Source organism: Lethenteron reissneri, chromosome 67, assembly GCF_015708825.2.
Source record: "Lethenteron reissneri isolate LAM-NWPU_2019-01 chromosome 67, ASM1570882v1, whole genome shotgun sequence".
Lineage (NCBI taxonomy): Eukaryota > Metazoa > Chordata > Hyperoartia > Petromyzontiformes > Petromyzontidae > Lethenteron > Lethenteron reissneri.
This window is the reverse complement of record NC_083845.1, coordinates 8,295,813-8,322,122: the sequence shown is the minus strand read 5'-3', so window position 1 is coordinate 8,322,122 and position 26,310 is coordinate 8,295,813. Positions and strand designations below refer to the sequence as shown.

The following is a 26,310-nucleotide window of genomic DNA, read 5'->3' as shown; positions in this document are numbered from 1 at the left end:
TATAGTATTGTCATCAGTATGACATAAGTATACCAAGTTTGCAGTCGATACCACATTGGGAAGTGGGTTAAAATTGAGTTACAATATTTGAGGATACGACAACAACTACAACAGACACAGTGAGTTAAATAAAAGCGTGTAGTAATAAAATTTATAATTTAAAGACAGCACTGCAGTTCACAACCAACGCCCACAATCGATGCGCTGATAAATTAATTAATTACCTGCGCGGTCACGTGGCCCCGCATCGCTATAAATAGCCGCGCCTCGGGGCGCGCGCGCGCTGCTTATTGATGTCGGGATGGAGGCGGGGGGCCCCAGACGTGAGCAGGTGAGTGAGCAGGTGAGTGAGCTCACTCACCTACTCGCTCACCCACTCACCTACTCACTCACCTACTCGCTCGCTCACTCACCTACTCGCTCACCTACTCACTCATCCACCCACTCGCTTAGCCACTCACCTACTCGCTCACTCACCTACTCGCTCACCTACACACTCACCCACCCACTCACTCACCCATTCACCCACCCACTTACTCACCCACTTGCGTGCTCACTCGCTCACCTACTCATCCACTGACCTACTTACGTAATCGCCTACCCACTCACCCACCCACTCACCCAACCACCCACTTAACCCACCCACTCACCCACCCATTCACGTACTCACATACTTACGTGCTCACTCGCTCACCTACTTACGTCCTCGCCTACACACTCACTCACCCACTTACTTAACCACCCACCCACCCATTCACTCACCCACCCATTCACCCACCCACTCACTCACCCACTCACTCACTCATCCACCCACTCACTCACCCATTCACTCACCCACCCACTCTCCCACTCACTCACCCACTCACTCACCCACCCACTCACCCACTCACTCACCCACCCACTCACTCACTCACTCACCCACTCACTCACTCACTCACCCATCCACTCACTCACTCACCCACTCACTCACCCACTCACTCACTCACCCACCCACTCACCCACTCACTCACCCATTCACTCACCCACCACTCTCCCTGTCTCCCAGTCGCGATCCTTGCAGGGCTTTCTCCGAGTCCGTCCGTTCAGCGCAGACGAGCTGCAGAGAGGAGAAGACCAGGCAAGATACATCACCAACATCACCCACCAACATCACCAACATCACCCACCCACAATCACCAACATCGCCCCCTAAACCCATATCACCATAACCCACATCGCCCCCATCACCCGCATCAACCACATGGTCATCATCACCATCACCCACATCGCCATCACCCATATCGCCATCATCACCATCATCGCCCCCATGACCCCCGTGGCCCACGTCACCATCATAGCCTCCATCGCTCTCTTCACCATCATCAGCTTTACAAGACCATCACCATGTCGATTGTTATCGCCAGCCTACCCGCCATGGTGGTTGTGATTGGTGGCGTTCATGACGGTGGTGATGGTGGTGGTGGTTGATGGTGGTGGTGAGGACGTGGAGCTGAGTGGACTTGCCGATGAGCGATACCAGCGGTGTCAAGATCGGCCTCTGTGGAGGAGGAGGCTCATGAAGGACGCTACTGGGGAGGGGGGTGCCAGGCTAGGTGCACAGTGAGGCTATTGGGCATTTGGAGGGCAGTCGCCTCCTCCGACAACAACGAAGGGCGGAGGAGCAACGCTCACAACAACGAGTGGATAAAACGCAGCGAGTTTGCACAGTAGGGGATACAGCTGGTGGTGCATCTACCGGTCATCTCAGTCAGTCGACCTACGGCACCTGCTGGGTCTGTCCCGAGACCTACGGCACCTGCTGGGTCTGTCCCGAGACCTCCTGCCAGCAGCGAGCCTTCGACCGTGGTGGCCTCAAAGTGCACCTAGCCTGGCACAGGCGCCGTGGTGACGTCACCGCTGCCACGTAGGGGCGAATGTCGGCTGTTGTTGTTGGCGATGATGTTGTCATCGTTGATGGTTTTGATGATGTAGACGGTTGTGATGATGTTGTTTAAGGTGTTGATGGGGGTGATGGTGGTGCTGCTGGTGGTGCTGCTGGTGGTGGTGCTGGTGGTGCTGCTGGTGGTGCTGGTGGTGCTGCTGGTGGTGCTGGTGGTGGTGCTGATGGTGGTGGTGGGGGTGTTGATGATAATGATGCTAGTGGTGGTGGTGCTGATGGTGGTGGTGCTGATGGTGGTGTTGGTGGTGGTGGTGTTGATGGTGGTGGTGGTGATGGTGGTGCTGCTGGTGGTGGTGGTGGTGCTGATGGTGGTGGTGTTGATGGTGGTGGTGCTGATGGTGGTGGTGTTGATGGTGGTGGAGCTGCTGGTGGTGGTGTTGATGATGGTGGTGGTGGTGCTGCTGCTGGTGGTGGTGTTGATGGTGGTGGTGTTGATGGTGATGGTGGTGCTGATGGTGGTGCTGGTGGTGGTGCTGGTGGTGGTGGTGGAGCAGGGCTGTCTGGAGCTGGCTGGACCCTCTGTGCTCCTCTCTCTCCCGAAAGCCGGCGTCACCTCCCTGCAGAAGTTCACATTCACACAGGTGAGTGTGTGGGTGAGTGTGTGGGTGAGTGTGTGGGTGAGTGTGTGGGTGAGTGTGTGGGTGGGTGTGTGGTTGGGTGGGTGTGTGTGTGGGTGAGGGTGGGTGAGTGTGAGTGGGTGTGTTGGTGAGTGTGGGTGGGTGTGTTGGTGAGTGTTGGTGAGTGTGGGTGAATGTGGGTGAGTGTGGGTGGGTATGTAGGTGAGTGTGTGGGTGAGTGTGTGGGTGGGTGTGTAGGTGAGTGTGTGGGTGAGTGTGTGGGTGGGTATGTCGGTGAGTGTGTAGGTGAGTGTGTGAGTGGGAAGGCAGCAGCAGCAGCCACGTGGTGTTGAGGAGCCAGCACCACCAACAATTGCCCCAAGCTCTGCAGTCCTCTTTGTATGAAGGCGTCATCAGCTAATTAACGAGCGCTGCCACGTGGGAGAAAACCGGTGCGCGCGTGCGATGTGTGGAAACGCTCGATCCCGTGCAGATGGAACAGATGGTGAGTAGTCCACACTGCTGTACCGCCATCTGCTGGCATAGCCAGGGGCTACGTCTCCTCCTCGACACCAAGTCCACGGGAAGGGAGTGAGTTGGGCGATGTGGGTGCGCGTTCATCCCCCCACCCCCAGGTGTTGGGGCCGGCCTGCTCCCAGCTGGACGCATTTGAGTCGACGGTGCATGCGCCCGTCTGTGCGTGCGTGCGCGGCGAGAGCGCCCTGGTGTTCACCTACGGCGTCACCAGCTCGGGGAAGACGCACACGCTCATGGGTACCGTGCCGCGCGCGTCAGCGTGGCTTGTCGCACCGCGTGCATCACTCGTCACACCGCGCTCTCTCCCGCGTGTGCGTGCGTCTCTCTCAGAGGTCGCAAACGGGTTTTGATTCCTTACCCGTACCCGTACCCGGCCGCACCAGGGTCGCAAATAGGTACCCGTACCCCTACCCGGCCGGGTACGGGTACCCGTTCCCTACCCGTACCCTACCCGAAATGAGTGACAAACGGTTACTCACCAGTGACTCACGGCCTACCAATACCCGTACCCGGCCGGACCAGGGTCGCAAATGGCTACCCGTACCCGGCCAGGTACGGGTACGGGTAGCCGGGTATTGGGTAGGGTACGGGTATCGGGTACCCGATTGCGACCTCTGGGATGAAGCCATGTTGCAGGTGCGGGTGGGTTGATTCTAGGAACTTAAATTGTGAGAAGAGACACAAGACGTTGGGAAATGAGTGACAAGCGGTGACTCACCAGTGACTCACGGCCTACCCGTACCTGTACTCGGCCGCACCAGGGTCGCAAACGGGTACCCGGCTACCCGTACCCGGCCGGGTACGGGTAGCCGGGTAGCCGGGTATCGGGTAGGGTACGGGTATCGGGTACCCGGTACCCGGTTGCGACCTCTGGCCTCTCTCCAGGCACGGCGCGAGAGCCGGGCCTCCTCCCGCGCGCCCTGGGCCTCCTCTTCGGCCTGCTGGGCGACCGCCAGTACCGGCGCTGGGACCTGCGGCCGCTGCGGCACGGCGAGGTGCAGCGGCTGGAGCCCGGCGAGGTGGAGGCCGAGCGGCGGATCCGAGCGCAGCTGCTCGCCACCGAGGAGGTGACGACCGCGACGACGGACAACGGATGACGAGGTTGCGTTCGTGGCTGCTTGTGAACGGGTTTTACTGCGCCCCTGCCGCTACTCTGCGTGTCCATCCGTGAGGAGGTGACCAAGACGGACGATGACGTTGGACGATCGGGGGGGTGGCGGGGGGGGCAGCTGATCTCGTCACGCTACCCGTTACTGTTCACCCTTCCCGTTACCGTTCACCCTTCCTGTTATTGTTCCCGTGAACTCCGCTTTGCTCATTCTCCGACCGCGGTCCCTCCAGCGCTCGCCGAGCCGCGTTGGCTTCCGGTTGCCGAACGAATTCGTTGCAAGGTCGTGCCCGTTGCTCGCAACAAATTGCTTGCCACGGATGAACTAAAAGCTTAGGCTGAGCGCGTCAAGGAGCATAAATCATCATCACACCAACTCCGGTAATCCTCGCAGCAGCGGCAGCGGTGGCTTTTGGCCCTGCCGTCGAACAAAGACGGTATATATACTCTTAGGTTTTTCGGTAGTCATGTAGGGGAAAAATAAATAAATACTTTTCTATTATTTCTATTATTATGTATTACTAGATTTGAAGCTTTCGTGACTGCAGGGATTCATATTCTTAGGTTTTTTCTGTAAAGCCACGTAGGTAAAAAACATTAAAAAGTAAAATAAAATAAAAAATGTTTGCACGAAGCCATACAAATATACAAACACAGACATAATTTCAACCGTGATGACGGTTACAAACTGAGTAATCATTGGAAAGATGTGATTAACCATGCCAAAAAGATTTAACTACACTTATTTGCCAATCTCATTTGACAGACAACTATTACAGTTTTACCATGTTTAGTGGTGGTATCCCTGCCACAGGTTGAGTCACAAACCGCACCCTTCCACAACAAAGGCTCAGCCTTTGTTATGCAGTCTATTCTTAGTCTTAAGCCTCACCTTACCATATAAATAATAAGTATGCGCCCCTTGCACCACGATCTTCTCCAACCATTATATAAACGGAGTGGTAGCTCCTGCAATCTCTCATTTACTTGATACAGCTGTCGTGGCTGTGACGGTACCACCTGAAGACGGAAGCTTGTGTTGCCTCCGAAACGTCGTGATTTTTTATTTTTTATTTTATTTTACTTTTCAATGTTTTTTTACCTATGTGACTTTACCGAAAAACCTAAGAGTATGAATCCTTGCAGTCACGAAAGCTTCAAATCTAGAATTAAAGACGGTGGTCACCGCTGCATCGCGCGGCGCTTTCAGACGCGTTTCTGTGGCCGTCTGGAACGCTCTTCCCTTCCGATATCAGGAAGCCGCTGGAGCTGTGCGCTTCGCGGTTCAGTTCCCGGCAGGGTGCCCTGAGGTTCTTGTCGTGTTTAGTGTCGTCGTCCTTCCCCTGCACCTTCGATCTGCTGCACGGTTGGCTACGTTCGGTGCCAAATAAGTTCAACATACATACATAGGCAGCTGTTTGTGAACGGGTTTTACTCTGTTTAACACGTAGCAGGCTTTTGCGACCAATATTCATAATCAACGTTTTTGGGTTCAGATCGCATTATTTATAAATGTGTTGTAACCCTCCACCACCCGACACGGCCAATCAGTAAAAAAGTGTCACGTTGACAAAAGACAAATAGTTCACTGCTTTAGCCCACCGGTGTGTTGAAGCGTGAAACTACAACATTTACAATTTGAGTAGCACGACGTTTCGCTGGTAATTGCATCCAGCATCATTGGGCAATTCGCCAGAATGGTGAGGCTCTGCTCTGTCTCCCGTTCTTACTCTGTCGCTGTTATTGCCGCCACCGCTTTGCCGCCATTGCCATCCGTGAGAGATGTCTGTGGCCTTGTTTTCAGGACGGCGCTCCGTCGCGAGGCATGAGGAGGTCCCGGAGCGCTCCCTGTCTCGCGCTGCTCCACGACGGTGCGCCTCCTCCATTCACGATCATCATTATTGTTGTTGTTTTTGTTCCGTCGTGAATTCCGAGGCCGTGCTGGGAAAAGAGCTCTCACCCGGAAGTGCCCGGACGAGTGGCCATTTGCTGCCTCCCTGGGCCTAGCCAACCCGGGCGGCATAAGAATGAACGCATGATTTCCCCTTCGCCCCACGGTGGTTTTTTCGTCCGTCGTGCGATTTCGCGAGCACCGTCTACGCGGCTATTGCACAGAACCACTTTCTGCCCCACATTTGGCGCGGGTTTGGCTTGCGTACGGCGTGGACGAGGTTCAACATGCATACGTACAACATTCGCCGCGTTATGTGGCTTTAATTCACCCTCCGTGCGGATTGCGCAGTCGGACGTGGGACAACATGGCGTGTACTGCACTGTGTGTACCGCACTGCGTGTACAGTACGGTGTGTACAGTAGGTGTGCATTGTACTGTACAGTGTGTACCACACTGCACTGTATGTACCGTACAGTGTGTACTGTGCCGCACTGCATGTACCCTACTGTATGCACTACTTGGCAGGCGGCTGTCTCCTCGTGCGGTGCATTGTGGGTTGGGTGCGTTCCACGCTACGCAAGTTCACTTTACGTGCGCCCACCCCCCCCCCTTTTTTTTTTGCAATACATTTATGACTACTATTACTACTACCACGTCGACCGGTAGTTTTTCACTCATTTTCAGAGGGGTGGGGAATGAGGGTGAGGGCGCACATCATTGGTGAGAGGGCCGCCACACCATTTGAAACCATTGGGGGGGGGGGGGGGGGGTTGACAGCAGCACGATGATGATGGGGTGTTATCACTCGTTGTGTGTTGTCAGGGGCCACGCTAAAGACCACCGCCAGTGGCCCTGCAGTGGCCTTGCGGTGAAGGACGCTGCCGCAGGGCGAGGAGGGGGGGGGAGGAACCGGCAAATTGGCCGTCCCCTCCTCTCGCCGCCTGATGTAAGTGTTCTCTCTCCTTTCCGTGCTCCCTTGCAGGCGACTTCACCGCGTCGCCCATCCTCCCCATACTGGAGTCGACGAGCCTCTCTCAGCACCTGGGAGAGGAGACGGGGCCACAGCCGGACAGAGAGATGGATGGGCAGCCGGAAGGGAACCAGCTGTTCTCGGTGTGGGTGTCCTTTGTGGAGATTTACAACGAGTCCATGCGGGATCTGCTGTTGCAGGAAGAGGCGGGCACCGCCAGCCAGCCCTACCGCGGCACCACCCTCCGCCTCGGAGAGGACTCCAACGGTCACCCCTACCTAAAAGGTTATCCGGGGTCGCGGTGGGGGTCGCGGTGGGGTCGCGGTGGGGTCGCGGTGGGGTCGCGGTGGGGGGTCAAGGGTTATATCTACGTGGGCCTTTTTGCCAGGATGATACCGGCGAAGAGGATCCATAGACATAACTGCTCGGCGGTGTCGTGGCGTTGCGGTGCCGTGTGTCTGTCTGCGTGTGTGTGCGTGCGCGCGTGTGTGTGTGTCTGTGTGTATGTGTGTGTGCGTGTGTCTGCGTGCATGTGTGTGTGAGCGTGTGTAGACGTGCGCTGGGTGGGAGTGAGCACTGCTGGCCAGGCCCTCTGCTTGCTGGCGCGGGGCCGCAGGCAGCAGAGCGTGGCTCAGACGCGGCTCAACCAAGCCTCGAGCCGCAGGTGAGGCACCCCCCCCCCTCGCTTGTATCGTGGGCGCTTGGGTGGTGAGGGTGGTCAGGAGGGTGGTGAGGGTGGTGAGGGCGGTGAGGGCGGTGAGGGCGGTGAGGGTGGTGAGGGTGGTGAGGGTGACTCAGGCGGTGAGGGTGAGACTTGACCGAGTGAGTTTTGCCAGCGAGCGGTCTCATCGACTTGAACCTCTGCTACCCCCCCTCTCCCCCCCGGCTTCTCAGCCACAGCATCTTCACCGTGCGGCTGCTACGCGTCCAGGACGAGGGAGGGAGCAGCCTGGTGTCGAGCAGCGAGTAAGCGCACACACACGCACTGGGCCTACGCACACACACGCACTGGGCAAACACACTCACACGCACTGGGCCAACACACTCACACGCATTGCGCCTACGCACACGGCGCCTATGCATATGTAGTAAGTAGAGGAGGAGACGATGTCGAAGTTGAGACACACTGTTTATTAACTCCGGGACAGATACAATAGTTGAAGGGGTATCGGCCCCTTCACCCGTACTAGGGAAAACCCACCCTAGTACTAAGCCCTCTGTCCTGTCCCCCAGTCCTCCTCTACTGGGCTACGGGAAGCTGACTGATCTGGCCCTGGCAAGCACAGATCTCGGCACCAGCTAACCAGCCTTGCCCTGATAAGGGCAGCGGTCTGGAAGCTCTTGGGCCGCGCCACTGGCTTACCCGGCTCGGCCCTTATAAGGACGGCGAGACCGGGGAGTCCCAGGGCCTAATCTCCGAGTCTTGGATCTTCACTGGTCAGCTTCGTGTCGAACTGAACTCGAGCTCTTTGGGTTCCACCTTTTATAGGGATCGCCTCCGAGGGCTGGGGGCGTGGGCAATAACTGATGCGGACGTCGGTGTGACCCCCCGTGTATGTGAGTGCCGACAGCCCTGTGTTTGTTGTCCGCCGTTTCTCCCGTAATAACCCCTACATCACCCCCCCCTGTACAGCTCGCAGCCGTCCCGGCTGCAACAATCCCTCAACCCCCAAGAATAAAGATTAACACCGTCAATACACGTGTGCCTCGTAACAGTAACAATAACAAGAACAAGCGTAACATCAACCGATGGTTCCCTATAAAAAAAACCCCCCCACCCGGAACCGCAACACATATACAGAACGGTATAACAGCACATGCAATCAGCATATCGCGATCACACGCGTACATTGAAGCACAATAGCAAGCAAATCTGCAGGCGACCAACACACCATCAATCCCGTCGTAACTTTTCAACCACAACACAGTTATTCCCTCTCATGCAACGACCGCATCGCACACAGCACCTCGTAGCACAATACAGCCCAAAAAAAACATTTTTTTTTCTTTTTTTTTCCAATTAAGCCCATCGCGCACGGTGACCCACGAGATGGTACAGCACAGGATACCCGACGCTCCCACGTTAATAATTAACTTTACCATCAAGATAACAACTCCACGCAGCAGCGCACACACTCCCTTTGAAACTCAGCAACCACAGCAGACTCTCCGTCCATTCCCAACACACGCACACACTTACATGGACAGCAAGCAACAAGCAGATAGCGTGGTCATCGTTATTACACACACATACAACCATTAAAAAACATATATACAATGAGCGGGTTCCGCAGCAACGGAACACGCGCGGAAAGCTAATCATAACAACCGGCGCGTTTTGGCGCGAGTCCGTGCAGCGGGCCCGTCACAAGGGGCCGGCTTGGTAGAGTCGGTGGCAGGTGTCGCATCAGCAGGTGCCTGGTCGTCCGGTTTCCCGGACGTGCCAGCGCCGCCCCCCACGGGGGAGGCTGGCAGCCAAGAGGGCTTCAGTCCTGGGGCTCCTGAAGACGGGACAGTCATTAGTGGATCAGAGGCTGGCATCGATCCCGCCCCCCCGGAGTCAGAGGACTCCCCACATGTTCGGCCATTTACGTGGGAGGAAGCGTGCGGAGCAAAAAATGGCTTTAACCGTGAAGGGTGCACAAACCACCGACGCTTCCCCCACTTAATGCGCACACATTGAGGCCGCACAACCTGCACAATTTCAACGGGGCCCCTCCATGGTCGCAACAACTTAGCCGAGGTGGCCAATGGCACCTGGGGGCAGTGCAACCATGCTCGGTCGCCCGGGTGCCATTCGTGCGTGTGAGTCCGGCGCGACCGCAATCTCTTGTTTTGTTTCTGGCGAGAGTCAGAGTTTTGCATGGCCGCCTGCCGTGCCTCCGCCAAGCGAAGGATGTTAAATTTAACATGGTCGGCGATTTTCGACTTAGCATGAGGCGCGGCAATCGTCAGCTGAGTCGTGACAGGTGGGTCAACCTCGCGACCATACATAAAAAAAAATGGCGAGAACCCGGTCGCCGCGTGAGGAGCCATCCTGTATGCCGCCAGGACTCCCCCGATCCGTAGATCCCAATCGTTTTGGGACTCAGATACCTGGTGGGATAGCATGGACGTAAGAGTCCTATGCAAGCGTTCCACCATCCCATCCGTTTGTGGATGGTAAGGCGAGGTACGAACTTTCTTTGTACCCAGAAGGCCACATACCTCGTGTAAAAGGGTACTAGTGAAATTCTTTCCCTGATCGGTCAACAACCGTTCCGGAGCGCCCTTGTCGAGGACGTAGCCCTGAACAAAAGCCTCCGCAACGGCCGCTGCGGACTGGTTGGCGAGGGGCCAAGCCATAGGCCATTGCGTGAAATATTCCATGCCAACCAGCAGGTACTTATTACCCCTCGGCGTGGAAGGAAACGGTCCCAAAATATCAAGGGCGACCAGCTCGTTAACCCGGGTGACCGAAATGGACTGGAGCGGTGGACTGGCTCCCTTCGCCGGCGGCTTCCGTTGTGCACACTGGGTACAGGACCGCAGCAGATCGTCCACGTCTCTTGCCATGCCCGGCCAAAAGTAGTTAAGCTGGAGCATGGCAAGTGTTTTGAGGGTACCCAGGTGCAGGAGCCGTTCATGAGCAGCCCATACAGCCCTACCCCTCAACGTGGAAGGCACCACCAGCCTGTGACGGCGGATCGTCCCGTCCCAATGCATGAGTAAGCCCTGGCACCACCCCCATGAGTCAACGCCCGACTTCCCTTGACCTGATCCTTCCGCGCGACGTCGTAGCGCCAGGAGGGTCGCATCCTCCATTTGGAGGCGACCCCACTCAGCACTCGACAAGCCAAGTAGGGAATCACTCCCACCCTCCGAAATAGGACCAGCGTCCGAAGGAGTATCAACTGCGGCCGCAAGAACCCGATCCTGGCCGTCACTTGCCGATTTGCAACGGCCCGAACCCAAGAAACAAGTGCAATCCGGGGCGATCGGCAGGCGTGATAGGGCATCGGCATTGGTGTGGCGAATCCCCTTCCGGTAAGTTGTCTCAAAATCGAAATCCTGCATGATCTCGAGCCATCGGGACAACTGCCCCGATGGCTGGTTAATTCGTAGGGCATACTGCAACGCTGCATGATCTGTACGGACGGTGAAATGCCGGCCATACAGATATGGCCGGTACTGTTGGATAAAGAACACGATAGCCAACAGTTCGCGGCGGGTGACGCAGTACCGCTGCTCGGCCGGGGACAGTACTCTACTACCATAAGCCACAACGCGCTCCACGCCACCCACAATTTGTGACAGCACGCCTCCAATCCCGGTATTGCTTGCGTCCGTGTCGAGCACGAACGGCATGGAAAAATCGGGGTAGCTTAACGGCGGGGCCCCCACCAGGGCATCCCGAAGAGAGACAAAAGCGGCGTTCTCCACCGGCCCCCAATGAAATTTGACCCCTTTTGACGTCAAGGCATGTAGTGGCTTAGCGATGGAAGCAAAGTCCGCAACAAACCGGCGGTAATATGAAGCAAAGCCGATGAAGCTTCTAACCTCCCCCACCGAGGTGGGAATAGGCCAGGAGCTGACACAACGCGTTTTGGCGGGATCGGTTGAGATACCTGACCGGCCGACGATGTGACCCAAATATTTAACAGATTCGCGCAGCAAATGGCACTTTTGTGGCTTGAATTTCAAATTAGCAGCGCGCATCTTGAGAAAGACGGCCCGAAGCCTATCAAGGTGTTCCTCGAACGTCTTACTGAATACGATAACGTCATCCAGGTAAATCAAACACACCTCCCATTGCAAGCCAGCGAGGACCAATTCCATCAGGCGCTGGAACGTCGCGGGAGCAGAGTGTAATCCCATGGGTAAGCGATTGAATTGGAAGAGGCCGTGCGGCGTTCGGAAAGCTGTTTTGGGCCTAGATTCGTCGTCCAAGGGAAGTTGCCAAAATCCTGAGAGCAAATCCAAAGTGGAAAAGAATCGCGATCCCGCGAGGGCATCCAGCGATTCGTCCATTCGAGGAAGCGGATAAGCATCGGCCACCGAGATCTTATTTAATCGCCGGAAATCAACGCAGAACCTTAGGGACCCGTCGTGCTTTTTAACCAACACTATGGGTGCACCCCAAGGGCTGGTCGAGGGAGAAATGATGTCCGATTTCAACATGTCATCTACAGCCGATTTGACATGATCCTTTTCGGCGGGACTTAACCGAAAAGGATTTTGGCGGATAGGAGCGTTGTCACCGGTGTCAATATGGTGGCGTAGCAATTTGGTACATCCGATATCGTATTTGTGTTTACTGAAGACGTCGGAAAATTCTCGCAATAAGGCGCGTAATCTAGCACGTTGTGCGTCGGACAGGTCAGGTGACTCAGCACACAACGCATCCAGCCAACCCTCGTCAGCGTCTGAGGCTAATCGCGTTTGAGAATCGGTGGCCACCTGGCCAATGATCGGCGTTTCCGCAGGTACCGGAACCGCATGTGCGAACACGGTACCTTGCGAAACCACTGCCGTCCGTGTCCCGACATTGAGGACCGCGATAAACGGGTCCCCATCCCCTTTAACAATAGTCTGGGCCGTCACCAGATCTGGCCCACTCACCCCGGCTCTAGATGGTCCCAAAATAACGCCCCGGTCAGAGACCCCTTTATCGAACGGTCGACGCAAGCGCAGGGGTACCAACATCTGTGCCCCCGGGGGTACACGCACCGTCCGGGCAACGAGCGCCTGTACCGTAGCACAGGCAACACGCAAGGCAGGGGTGGCAGGTAGGAACGTCATACGTCGGCCCGATGGAAGCTCGATGCATTGCTGGTCAATCAGAATTTTGATGGGCAATTTGGCCAAAAAGTCTGTCCCCAACAGGCACGGAATAGCCAGCGAGGAGGAGACGAACACCGGGCCAGATAGTTTAATGTCCCCTATTGAAATTTGCGCTCGAATTTGACCGATAATACCCAACGAGCCCCCATTCGCAGCGTAAAACGGTATATCGACAGGGAGCAACGGGCGACTCTGAACGGGCAGAATATTATAAATCAAATCCGAAATGATAGTTGCCGAAGCTCCCGTATCGACCAATAGCCGTACCTCCACCCCGTCAATATGCCCCGCGACAACGGACGACCCCGCCGATGCAGCCACAACTCGGTGAGCCAACTCGGACCATTGGCCCGGTTGGAGCGCCCTCCCCGACATGCCGCGACCCGACGCACCAGCACCCAAACCCCGAGAATCGTGTGTCGGACCTTGTGATAGGAAAGTGGGTGTGTGTGCAGGCCGAACATGTGGGGTGCCATGACTTGCCCGAGGATGTTGCGAAGGCTTGTGAGGAGGGCCGTCCGCAGCTCCAGGTCTCGCACCGCGCTGTCGAGGAGCCCGGCATCCGGACGCCACGTGGCCCCGGAGGCCACAATTATAGCAGACGACGAGCGTTCCAGAGGACTTGGGCTGGTCTCGGTGGCTTGGAACGTCCCGAGCCGGTCGCTCGGCAGATCGCCATCCTGCAGAACGATCCGCAGCGAAGGCTCCCTCCATTCCGGAAGAGGTCGCCGCCACGGTGTGTCGTGCAGCTGCTTTGTTCGCCTTCCTCCGCTGGGAGATGAGATTGGCGTGAATGTGCCTTGCAGCCCGCAGTGATGACATATCCGCATCGTCCTGCGCTAAGATGGTGAAGTCCAAATCGTCAGCCAGCAGCAAAATTTTCTCTGCCACCATCGCATCGATCCCCTCTTCATCCATACGCGGGAAAGCGTCCTTCGCCAATGACAGCAGGGCCTTGCGATAAGCGAGTGGCGATTCCTTGTCACCCTTCTGCCGTTCATAGAAGAGCTGGCGACAATCGGAGGGCGGCCCATAAACGGTGGCCAGCAGCTGCAGCGCCGACTGAATGGTGGAGCGAGCCGACTTGGGTGCAGCAGTGAGGGTGCCCAGGGCGTCGCCGTCCAGTAACGCCGGGAGAGCACACAGCGCCTCGTTGTCCGACCAGCCTGCCATCTCTTGGTGGGCCAAGAACCGGCGCTGGAACCCCCCCCAATCGCCGTCGCTTGCAACAAATACCTGCAGGGCCGGCAGGCGTTGCTGGAATGTCGGCTCCGTCTCCGATCCTCTTGCAGCATCCGTAGCGCGTCCCCGTACTGTATGAGTAATGGCGGACTCTAATGGGTGTCGCGCCGTCAGTGACGTGTTGGTCGGGGCTTGGTCGGTGCTGGCGTCCGCTGGTGGTGACGTTGCAACCCCTGATAGGCCGCCACCGCGACCCGCCTCCACCGATGACGTGGCGGCTGCTGGCTGGGCACCGTCCCCCGCGTGACGAGCTGGGACTCCTCCCTCCGCCCCTACTGTCTTCGTGGCGGGAATTTCGAGTCGCCCCGCTGTTGTAAAGGCGGGAGTTTCTGGCGGGCGTTGTCCATCTTCCCGCCGCGTCGCTCCTCCCGGTCCCAGGCGAGTTATTTGTTCCAGCATAGCGGCCGCTGCATACAAGAGCTCCGCCAGCCGCGAGTGAGCCAACGCCAACTCGTCAGTCGACGTCCCGGCCCTCTCCGACGACCCCGCCGATGTCGGAGCCGGCAGCTGTTGTGCAGGTACGTCGGCGGCGATGTCTTGCACTGCCCCTCCCTCGTCGTCATCCTCTCCTGGGTCTTGGGCACGAGTCTTCCGTCTCGTATCCATGCTTGGCCCACTTCCAACACCAGATGTAGTAAGTAGAGGAGGAGACGATGTCGAAGTTGAGACACACTGTTTATTAACTCCGAGACAGATACAATAGTTGAAGGGGTATCGGCCCCTTCACCCGTACTAGGGGAAACCCACCCTAGTACTAAGCCCTCTGTCCTGTCCCCCAGTCCTCCTCTACTGGGCTACGGGAGGCTGACTGATCTGGCCCTGGCAAGCACAGATCTCGGCACCAGCTAACCAGCCTTGCCCTGATAAGGGCAGCGGTCTGGAAGCTCTTGGGCCGCGCCACTGGCTTACCCGGCTCGGCCCTTATAAGGACGGCGAGACCGGGGAGTCCCAGGGCCTAATCTCCGAGTCTTGGATCTTCACTGGTCAGCTTCGTGTCGAACTGAACTCGAGCTCTTTGGGTTCCACCTTTTATAGGGATCGCCTCCGAGGGCTGGGGGCGTGGGCAATAACCCTGAGTAGACACAGCCTCCGGACCTTGCAGGCTGTCTAATCTCCCTGCTATCCCAGCGTCCTCTGGCTGGACCTAGGGGATCTCTCCCCGACCACTGGTTACACTGAGCCCTAGCCCTGATAAGGGCTGGAGGGCTTGGTCCAGGGTCCTAGATGTCTTCAGCCGACTTGGGTCTTCGTGTAGCAGAACTGGCCAAGAGCTTTCAGCGCTCTGGCTTTTATACCTGTTCGTGGCCGGGTTGTCCAATCCCCGGCCACCTTGTGGGACCCTCCGATTGGTCCTTCCCAATCTGGCGTTTGGATCCTACCTCACCCCATTTGACCCTGACCATTTGATTGAGCGGGAAAACCTTGTTTACGATCCGCTCTCTCACAGTTTGCGAACAGCGAGTAGTTAACACCACTACACATACACAACAACAACAATAACCGCCATTTGACACTAACTGGCGGTGACATCACCACGGGGTTTGTACCAGGCTATGTGCACGTTAAGGCCACGTGCAGTGTCAAATGCTTGCTGACAGGAGGTCTCACGGGACAGGCCCAGCAGGTGCCGTGGGTCGACTAACTGAGATGACCGGTAGATGCACCACCATCCGTACTCCCTACTGTGCCAGGCTAGGTGCAGGAGGTCTCGGGACAGACCCAGCAGGTGCCGTACGTCGACTGACTGAGATGACCGGTAGATGCACCACCATCCGTACTCCCTACTGTGCCAGGCTAGGTGCAGGAGGTCTCGGGACAGACCCAGTAGGTGCCGTGGGTTGACCGACTGAGACGACTGGCAGATGCACCACCACCTGTGCCCCCCCCCCCTACCGTGCCAACTCGCTGTGCTTTAGCCCCACCCGGCCCTCCGCTCGTTGTCGCGTGTCCATGTTGACTGGCTGTGTCCCCGCGGCTCGTGCGGCTCCTCCTGCGCCCACGTGGGCAGGCTCACGCTGTGCGACCTCGCTGGCTCGGAGCGCTCCAACAAGACGCAGGCCACGGGCCAGAGGCTCAAGGAGGCCAACAACATCAACGGCTCCCTGCTGACGCTGGGCCGCTGCCTGCAGGCCCTGAGGGCCAACCAGGAGGCCAGGTAGGCGAGGCGGCGGGCCTGCGGCGGCCTTCTTTGTAACCTCTGCGGTGACCCCTGCGGCGTTGCCGTGGTGGTGACCTCCCGCCGCTCGTCCGTCGGTGCCCGCTCTGTCGGGGGGGGGGGGGGGGACGGGGGGGCATTGCGGTGGCGAAAAAAAGCTGCATAGCTCAGTTGCGGCCTTAGGTGGTAAAATAAGAAATTGTTAATTAATAAAAAAGACATTACATTTTAATGTACAGGTGCTTCAAAAAAATGTTGACACTTACGTGGGACTATCGTTTTTAATGGAAAAAAACTGATAATAAATACACTGTAACATGGTAACAGAAGTATGTTCATAGCTTCAAAAAATTCAAGGAGTCTCCACGTGTTCACCATCATTGTGAACGCGTGCCTGGAAACTTCTCCAGGTGGTCTCCAGAGGCCGGAGGCGGCACATTTCTCGTGGTGTTGTTGCAAATTCTCGGAAGTGTTAACATTTTTTTGAAGCACATTATATTTAATTTACTTGGTGGGGGTTGCGAGGGACAAGGGGGGGGGGTAGTTGACCGTTGGGCCCCCTCTATCGCTTCGACGCCGTCCAGGAAGCGCCGATCTCACCCAGCGCCGGACTCCTGCGTGTGGCAGGGCGGGCGACGGTGGCGGTGGTGGTGGCGGTGGTGGCGGTGGTGGTGCCCCCAAGGCGCCGGTCCCCTTCCGGGAGAGCCGCCTGACGCGCCTCTTCCAGTCGGCGCTGCTGGGCGGCGCGCGTGTCCTCATGGTGGCGTGCGTCAGCCCCTGTGCCTCCACGCTGCACGAGACGGCGCACACCCTCGCCTTCGCCGCCCTCGCCCAGCAGGTGAGCTGCACGCTGCTCCCACCCGACCCGACCCCCCGACCCCCCCTTCCCCCCACCACCTCGAATCGCCGAGCGGATCGACGATTGAAGGTCGAGTCCGCCTCTGAACTGCAACCGGTTGCCTCAAACTGCTCCCTGCAACCGGTTGCACCAAACTGCTCCCTGCAACCGGTTGCACCAAACTGCTCCCTGCAACCGGTTGCACCAAACTGCCCTCTGCAACCGGTTGCAAACTGTTCCCTGCAACCAGTTATACCAAAATGCCCTCTGCAACCGGCTGCAAAAAACTGCTCCCTACAACCGGTTGCACCAAACTGCTCTCTGCAACCAGTTGCGCCAAGCCTGAGGCCTAACCCCTGCGAACTCTGTGTGTCAAACCACGAGCACTGACCCAACCAACGCCCCGTGACCCCCCCCCCCCACCCCCCATTTATACGCCAAGGTGGTGAGATGTTAAGCAGTCCTTAAAAGAGCCGCATGCAGCGCTGAGATGTTTACTACCTCGCCTGGTATGCAGGAGGTCGTGGCTTCCATCCGGACTCTGACGCCTTCCGTGTCTCTCTCCCCGTGGTCGTGTGGATTTTTCTTCGGGTTCCTCCGGTTTTCCCATCCACATTTAGAATCAACATCGCTCGTTTTAGAGCATTTGGCTGCTGTGCATTTCCACCTGATGATGATAAGCCACTTCGTTGAACTATCATTTGTCAATACCAGGTCAGAGCTACATAGCTCAGTGGGCCTTACCTGGTGAAATAATAAGAGTTTAGCTTCATAAAGAGTTTAGTTGAGGTACCCATGTCTGTGACCCCGTGACCCCCTCCACTGATACCCATGATTTTTTAATTTTTAATTGTATTTAACTTTTATTAATTGAAATTAAAAAAATTTTACCTACGTGACTTTACCGAAAAAACCTAAGAATATGAATCTTTGCAGTCACGAAAGCTTCAAATCTAGAATTGATACCCATGACTCCGTGACCCGCGTCCACTCCAGGTGGTGAGCGTTGCGAGCCAGGAAGCCATCAGCGTGAGGGTCAGGGGGTCGGTGCGGGGAGGCTCAGCGGGAGCAGCAGCAGCAGCAGCAGGAGGAGGTCTCCCCAGCAACAGCGGTGACGACAATGAGGAGGAGGATGAAGAGGTTGACTTGTCGTCGGACGATGAGATCGATGTTGAGGTCTGTATGCGGCCTGTGCGGTACTAATTCTGGCCGCGAGTTGCGTGTATGTGTGGATAAACTTCTTTCGCAGCGTACATAGCCAACCGTGATTATCGGAGGTGCGGGGGGAAGGACAACAAACTAAAACATAAAAAGCAGTTCCAAAGAAATTAGCTTTCAATCTAAATTTAAAAGTGCATAGCTCCAGTGGCTTACTAATATCCCAAAGGAAGAGTGTTCCAGACGGCCGCGGGAGCACATCTGAAAGCGCGCGATGCGGTGGCCACCGTCCTTGTTTGATGGCCGAGTCAAAAGCTGCCGCTGCGAGGATTACCGGAGTTTGCGTGATGATGGTTTATGCTCCTTGACGAGATCGGCAACGTATCGTGGTTCATTTGTGGCAAGCACTTTGTGTGTAATTAGTGCGACCTCGTAATGCCCTGATGACGCTCGGCTCTGACCCCTGCAGGCCCTGGTGGGGCTGGTGTCGCGCCTCCGCGGGCGCGTGGTGGCGGAGAGCGCGGCCCGCGATCGCGCCGAGCGGCAGGCGCGAGAGGAGGTTGCGCGAGACGCCATGACGCACCTGCGGCAGGTGGAGGCGCTGTGGAGGTGGGCGACTCTGGTTGGCCGATTGACACCTTCGTGCGCAGAGGACCGCAGAGCTTGGGCGAATGTTGGTAGCGCCGGCTCGTCGTCCACCACCGTGTGGCTGCTGCTGCTGCTGCAGTTTTGCTATATTCTTAGGTTTTTTCGGTAAAGTCACCGAACCTCACAAAAATAATATTCAGGGCCCACCTTGGCTCCTCCCACCCTCAACCAGTATATATACAAGGACTGTTTTCTTGGAATTTCTCTCACTTGAAACAGCTATCGTGCTGTGACGGTTCCACCTGAAGACGGAAGCTTGTGTTGCCTCCGAAACGTCGTGATTTTTATTTTATTTTAATTTTACTTTTATTAATTTAGTAAAAAATTTTTATCTACGTGACTTTACCGAAAACACCTAAGAATATGAATCCTTGCAGTCACGAAAGCTTCAAATCCTGCCTCTTTGCTCTTGGACTGTGGTTCCTCCTTCTGGTGCCTCCGAGTCGCTCCTTCTCTCTCTCTCTCTCTCTACGAGAGCGAGGAGCGGACACCCCGGTGCCGGTGGAGTGCCGCCGCAGCCCTCTGAAATCTCCAACTCAATCTCGAGGAGGGCGGTGGGGGGCGGAGGCAGGGGGGAGGCCCCTTTGTCGGCCCTGTGTTGGTCCTGCCCAGGCCCGGCCCAGGCCCTGCCCAAGTTTAGGCCCTGCCCAAGTTCAGGCCTTGCCCAGGGGCAGGCCTGGCCCTGCCCAGGCCCTGCCCAGGCCCTGCCCAGGCCCTGCCCAGGCCCTGCCCAGGCCCTGCCCAAGTTTAGGCCCTGCCCAAGTTCAGGCCTTGCCCAGGGGCAGGCCCGGCCCTGCCCAGGCCCTGCCCAGGCCCTGCCCAAGTTTAGGCCCTGCCCAAGTTCAGGCCTTGCCCAGGGGCAGGCCCAGCCCTGCCCAGGCCCTGCCCAGGCCCGGCCCAGGCCCTGCCCAGGCGGTGCCTAGGCCATATCTAGGCCCGGCCTAAATCCTCACCGGTGGTGGCTGTGTGTGTGTGTGTCCCACCCCCCCCCCCTTAACCCCCTACCCCACACCGCAGCCAGCGGCTGGAGGCCGAGCGGCAGGCGTGTGAGGAGCGCTGGGAGGAGCGCCTGCGGCTCTACACGGACGCCATGCGGCGGTTTGCGTGCCGGAGTGCGGCGACGGCGCTGACGCCGCCCGACCCCGGCTACTCTGACGGTGATTTTTACTTTTCTTTTTTATTTTTCAACACTCAGCGCTGTGGAGGCAGCAGCGAGGAGGGTTGGTGGTCACCGCGCGCAGATGGGGTTGTGAAACTCCCTCTCTATCCCGTGGGTGGGCGTCAAGGAGGAGCCGTGCCCCTGGTTCTGCCAGGAGAGGGGCGGTACTCGGAAAAAATGTGGACTCCACCTGTTCCGTCTGTACGGGGATAGAACGTTGCCCCCTTGCACACACGCATGAGTTTTCTCCGGGCACTCCGGTTTCCTCCCACATGTAAATGCTTAATAACGGACTTGGCCAGACATATAATTTGTTTAATCTAATATATGTTTCTTAACAAATATACATAGGACAGCAGAGCTTGGAAAATTAGTAGTGGCTCCAGCTCACCACCTGGCTACTACCTTTCCCCTCGTCCATGGTTTCTCCTCCTGGTGTCTCTCCTCAAGGGCAGGGTCGAGTGAATATCGTGCGGCGCGTTGAAAGTGTTCTTGTCGTCATTATCATCATCGTCGTTGTGATATTGCGCTGCTGTGGACAGGGAGAGAGGAGCAGTACAGCGGCGTGGAGCCAGAGAGCCTGGAGGAGGCCCGGAAGGTGAGTAGATCATTGCTGCACGCACACGCACACACTGACTTGCCCAACTCGGGACAAGTCTCTGTGAGACCGGATCCTCAGGATCTCTGGATATCTGGAGATTTTGGGATTTTAAGATTTCAGAATGTCTAGGAGCTCGGGATCTCAAGATCTCAAGATCTCAGGATGTCTAGGATCTTGGTATCTCTAGGATCACCAAGATCTTGGGATCTTGGGCCGCAAGCAGTGGGCTGCGATTGGTGGGCTGCGATTGGTGAACTGTGATTGGTGGGCTGCGATTGGTGGGCTGCGATTGGTGGGCTGCGATTGGTGGGCTGCGATTGGTGGGCTGCGAATTGGTGGGCTGCGATTGGTGGGCTGCGATTGGTGGGCTGCGATTGGTGGGCTGCGATTGGTCGGCTGCGATTGGTGGGCTGCGATTGGTCGGCTGCGATTGGTGGGCTGCGATTGGTGGGCTGCGATTGGTGGGCTGCGATTGGTGGGCTGCGATTGGTGGGCTGCGATTGGTGGGCTGCGATTGGTGGGCTGCGATTGGTGGGCTGCGTTTGGTGGGCTGCGTTTGGTGGGCTGCGATTGGTGGGCTGCGATTGGTGGGCTGCGATTGGTGGGCTGCAAGCCGTGGGCTGTGATTGGTGGGCTGCGAGCAGTGGCCCGTGACTGGTAGGCCTCGAGCAGCGGGCTGTGATTGGTGGGCTGCGATTGGTGGGCTGCGATTGGTGGGCTGCGATTGGTGGGCTGCGATTGGTGGGCTGCGAGCAGTGGGCCCGCTCCTGGTGGGCCCGCGAACCTGGCCACTCGCTGACGCATGCGACGGCCTGCAGGTGATCGTGCACCTGCGGCGTGAGAACGCGCGGCTGGCGGGCCTCCTGCAGGGCGGGACCGGGCACCCGCTGGGCCCCGTTGCGGTCCCTCCGTCGTCGTCGTCGTCCCTGCCACTGCCGCGCTGGGCCGGTGGGGGAGCCGGCCCCCTGCTGGGCCCCATCCACGAGCTTCTGTGCCCCTCGCAGGAGGAGGGGGAGGAGCGGCAGGAGGAGGGGGGGTCCCCACGGGCCGTGCCCACGGGGGCCCTCGGGGCGGTGACGCTCCACCTGAGGCCGTCGCCTCGCAAACTCGTCCCCTCACCAACAAGCGAGCAGCCGGACTGCTGTTGACGGGACGCTGCCGAATGTGGAGTCCGGTTCCCCCAACTCCCTTCCCGGACGCTCGTGAGGGGGGTCTGGGCTGTGACGGCACTTTTTAAAAATAGTTTATAGGGGTCGGTTAAGGTTCGATGGAGTTTGATATTTTGAACGGTTCCTTTAACGAGATGTTACTGCCAAGTATTCTCGTGGTTGAATTAAAGTTTGATTTGTGTGTTTTTTAAACCGTCTCCTTCAAAGACGCGTATGTGTGTGTGTGTACGTTCTGGCGGGTTGTCAAAAGTAACCAATGTCAATAAAAAGTTCGGAATCTTGAACGCCCGTCCTAAATCTGCGTCGTTTTTATTAAAATCTAACGCTGTGCTACGGATTTACCATGAAGTCGTCCTCAGGTGGACGAGACGCAGCGTCCAAGTCGATCATCGTCATCACTTGGTTCGACGGGAGATGAGGCCCAATTCCATTTTATGAGCAAATCACTTAATTCGATAATTTACCATTGGCGAATCGCTCTTCTGGAACGAGCCCTGATTGGTCAAGCGAAATTGGCCACTGGCTGACCGCTGTTCTGGGACGATTCCTGATTGGTCAGGCAGAATTGGCAATCGGCTGGTCACTTTCCTGGGACGATCCCCGATTGGTCCGTCGGAACGGCCACTGTTGATCAATGAGCGTTGGATTGGCTGGTGGTAATTCGAACGGTATTCAGGCGAGAGTGTGTTGCTGACGGTTGAGAGAAGGTTCAAGAAACGAGGGACAGGATATGAACTAATTTCCCAAGCTCTGCTGCCTTTATATATTAAGATTGTCGGTCAATTAATGAGCGTTTATACGTGTGGGGAAAAAAAAACCCACGGGTGCGTGCGAGGGGGAAACGCTTTATCCCGTATAGACGGAACGGGTGGAGTCCACGCTGTTTCTGTGCCGCCTTCTACCTGGCAGAGCCAGGTCGACGGCTCCTCCTCAACACCCACCCACGGAGTGGAAGGGAGTGTGGAATAGATGGAGATTAGTCCACACACGTTGCTGTGCCGCCTTCTGCCTGGCAGAGCCACGGGGTGGAAGGGAGTGAGATGGAACAGATGGAGATTAGTACACACACTTTGCTGTGCCGCCTTTTGCCTGGCAGAGCCACGGGGTGGGAGGGAGTGATATGGAACAGATGGAGATTAGTCCACACACTTTGCTGTGCCGCCTTCTGCCTGGCAGAGCCAGGTTTACGGCTCCTAGACACCCACCCACGGGTGGAAGGGAGGGAGTTTCATACAACAACATCATCTCTGTGTGTGCGGTGATCCAGCAACCCTCGCTGCTGCTGCTGCCCCCACAGTGCTGGATCGCAGACAGCCACGTGCATATAGTCACCACCGCCACCACCTTTCCACCACCACCTCCACCACCACCTCACATTAATTTGAACCCATGCTCCCAGGTTGATCCAAGCTGCTGTTGATAGCACGTGGTCCGGTTGCCAGGGCGTGAGGTCCGGTTGTCAGGGCCAGGAGTCCGGTTGCTAGGGCCCTGGGTTCCGTCTGTATCATTCTCCGGGTCACGTGACACGCCCGGCGCCGTCAATAGCAACCAATCAGCTCGCGCGCGTGCAGATTCCGTACGGGCATCGTCACGTGACGTGGGTTGTGGGTGAACTCGCCAGTGCTGCACGTCACGTGGCTCCACTGGAGAAGCGCGTCACGCCTCGAATTCGCACGCGTGCCGCCCTTGACGAGGGCCCCATCCGCCGCTCAACGTTTTGACGCTGCGGGCCTCTGCATGCCCCCCCCCGCTCTGCCAATCAACCAATCAGTGGAGATCGGCTCTCAGAGCACCACCGACACGTGACGTCCAGGTGTGGCTAATCACACTAATTAGCTAATCACACTAATTAGCCCATCATCTCTCGCGCTGGGGACGCGAGCGTTCGGGCAGTCCGTGCTTGCGCGTGATGATGATGGCAGCAGCGATGATGATGGTAGCAGCGATGATGATGATGATGGCAGCGATGATGATGATGATGGCAGCGATGATGATGATGGCAGCAGCGATAATGATGATGATGGCAGCGATGATGATGATGGCAGCAGCGATGATGATGATGGCAGCAGCGATGATGATGATGGCAGCAGCGATGATGATGATGTCAGCAGCAGCGATGATAGATGGCAGCAGCGATGATTATGATGATCATGGCAGCAGCGATGATGATGATGGCAGCAGCGATGATGATGATGATGATGGCAGCAGTGATGATGATGATGGCAGCAGCGATGATGATGATGGCAGCAGCGATGATGATGATGATGATCAGCAGCTCGATGTCCCAGTGTGGATGTCCTCTTGCTGCTGCTGCTGCTCCTGGCCACGACGAGCGGACTTCAGCAGAGAGAGGAGAGAGACTTCGTGTCGTGTCTCTCTTCCTCCTCCTCCTCCGTTTGAAGGCGCGCAGAACACAGTGGGGTTGTACCATGAGGTCTGTACGGGTCTCTATGAGCCTATGCATATCTACGTGTCTCTGTGGGTTCACTCTGTGGTCCATAGTTTGGGTTGCATGTCCACAATGGCGCGCGACTGTGGCTGTCTAGAACGTGTTCATTGTCTGGGTGGCGAGATTCTCGGCAGGGTGACAGCGGCAGCAGCAGCGGGCGCGATCCTCCGAAGCAATGGGGGCGAGTCGGTGGTGATGATCGTCGAGGTGGTGGTGAGGAACGCCGTCGGTGTTGTCAGCTGACGACGGAGGGGGAGGGGGGAGGGAAGTGAGGGGGGTAGGGGAGGGGAGGAGGGAGGGAGGGAGGGAGGAGAGGGAAGGGGGAGGGGTAGGGGAGGGGAGGAGGGAGGGAGGTGAAGGGGGTAGGGGAGGGGAGGAGGGAGGGGAGGTTGTCGTTTTGTCGAGGAACGCCACGAGCAGCGCCGTGGAGCGGCTGGGACCACCTCCATCGCCGTCCTCCTCCTCCTCGCTAATTGGGCTTCATTGGCGCGTGGCGCGGCGATTGCTTGATTGGGGAGATGATAAAGGTGACGAGAGGAGGGGGGGGGCACTCGAGCGCCGATTCGCCTCGACCCCCCCCACCCCCCCGTCACATCGCTCCATCGCCGCGTCTTTGTCCTCCTCCCCCACTGCTCTCGTCACCCCCCGGGGTGCGCTCCCCTCCTGCCGCTTGTGAGCTCTACGATCTTCTGCTTCCTCTTCTTCCTTCTCCTTCTCGTCGTTGTCGTCGGCAGCATCCTTTCCCGGTCTCCGTCAGCTCGTGCGCCTCGTCTCGCGTCTCAACCTCATCGCGTCCGCCTCCTTCACCCCCTCCTCCTCCTCCTCGTTGCTTTTGGCTCCATCTCCTCCTCCGCCTCGCGTCTCCTCCTCCACCCACCACCTCTCTCCACCTCGTGCCGAGCCCATGGGTCGCGAGTCTCGCCGCTGGGCCACGCGGACGCACGGCTCCCGGCGCGCTCGCGTGACGGTGGAGGCAGATGGAGGTGACGGAGGTGGTGGACACGCGGTCTCCCTGCGGGGCCTGCTGGTGACGCTGGTTCTGGGGCTCTCCCGCCTGCTGGGCCGGGCGTGCGCGGTGGTGCAGCGCGTGGCGAGCTGGCTGGGTGGCCTCCTCCTCCTCCTCTTCGTTCGCGGAGCAGAGGACGACGCGACGAAGAAGAGGTGGGACGTCTCTAGCTCGCCCCCTCTCCCCCCCGCCACTGGGGAGACAAAGACGGCCGGGCGTGGCACTGGCCACCCCCACCACTTCGCGTGCTGTGGCTGTCTCCATAGGTGCTGCTACTCGCTGACGGCACAAGCAGTCTGTGGCCGTCTGGAACGCTCGTCTAGATTGAAAACTCATGACTTTAGAACTGCTTTAGTTTGCCGGACGTAAAAGTTTTACATCAACGCTGCCCATAGACTCAACGCTGCCCGTAGACTAAACGCTGCCCGTAGACTAAACGCTACCCGTAGACTCAACACTACCCATAGACTCAACACTACCCGTAGACTCAACACTGCCCGTAGACTCAACGCTGCCCGTAGACTCAACGCTGCCCGTAGACTCAACGCTGCCCGTAGACTCAACGCTACCCGTAGACTCAACGCTGCCCATAGACTAAACGCTGCCCATAGACTCAACGCTGCCCATAGACTCAACACTGCCCATAGACTCAACACTGCCCATAGACTCAACACTGCCCATAGACTCAACACTGCCCATAGACTCAACACTGCCCATAAACTCAACACTGCCCATAGACTCAACGCTGCCCATAGACTCAACGCTGCCCATAGACTCAACGCTGCCCATAGATTCAACACTGCCCATAGACTCAACACTGCCCATAGACTCAACACTGCCCATAGACTCAACACTGCCCATAGACTCAACACTGCCCATAGACTCAACATCGCACTTCCGATGAGTACAGTGGGCTACGTACGGTGCGCAGGAAGTTCAACATAGAAGGGGGCTATACCCGGGCGGGGGTGCCATCCTTTCGTCCTTGTCATTTTGTTATTGTCGTGCAGAAAGGCAAAGGTCCGTCCAAGGCATCGCTGCGTCCCGCCTGCCGCGG

At 57.4% G+C, this 26,310-nt stretch overlaps 1 protein-coding gene across 1 annotated transcript; it reads left to right on the top strand.

Annotated features, from left to right (window-relative positions):
- The first annotated feature begins 301 nt into the window (after positions 1-301).
- On the top strand, positions 302-22,216 carry LOC133360136 (kinesin-like protein KIF20A). The gene is given in 18 exon segments (XM_061578723.1): positions 302-343; positions 1,046-1,117; positions 2,434-2,520; positions 3,132-3,270; positions 3,919-4,100; positions 5,946-6,012; positions 7,018-7,290; positions 7,558-7,669; positions 7,900-7,971; positions 16,079-16,225; positions 16,853-17,063; positions 18,060-18,239; positions 18,691-18,830; positions 19,887-20,026; positions 20,571-20,626; positions 21,448-21,655; positions 21,658-21,831; positions 22,158-22,216. Coding segments are annotated over 18 exon segments (2,361 nt in total).
- The last annotated feature ends 4,094 nt before the right edge of the window (positions 22,217-26,310 follow it).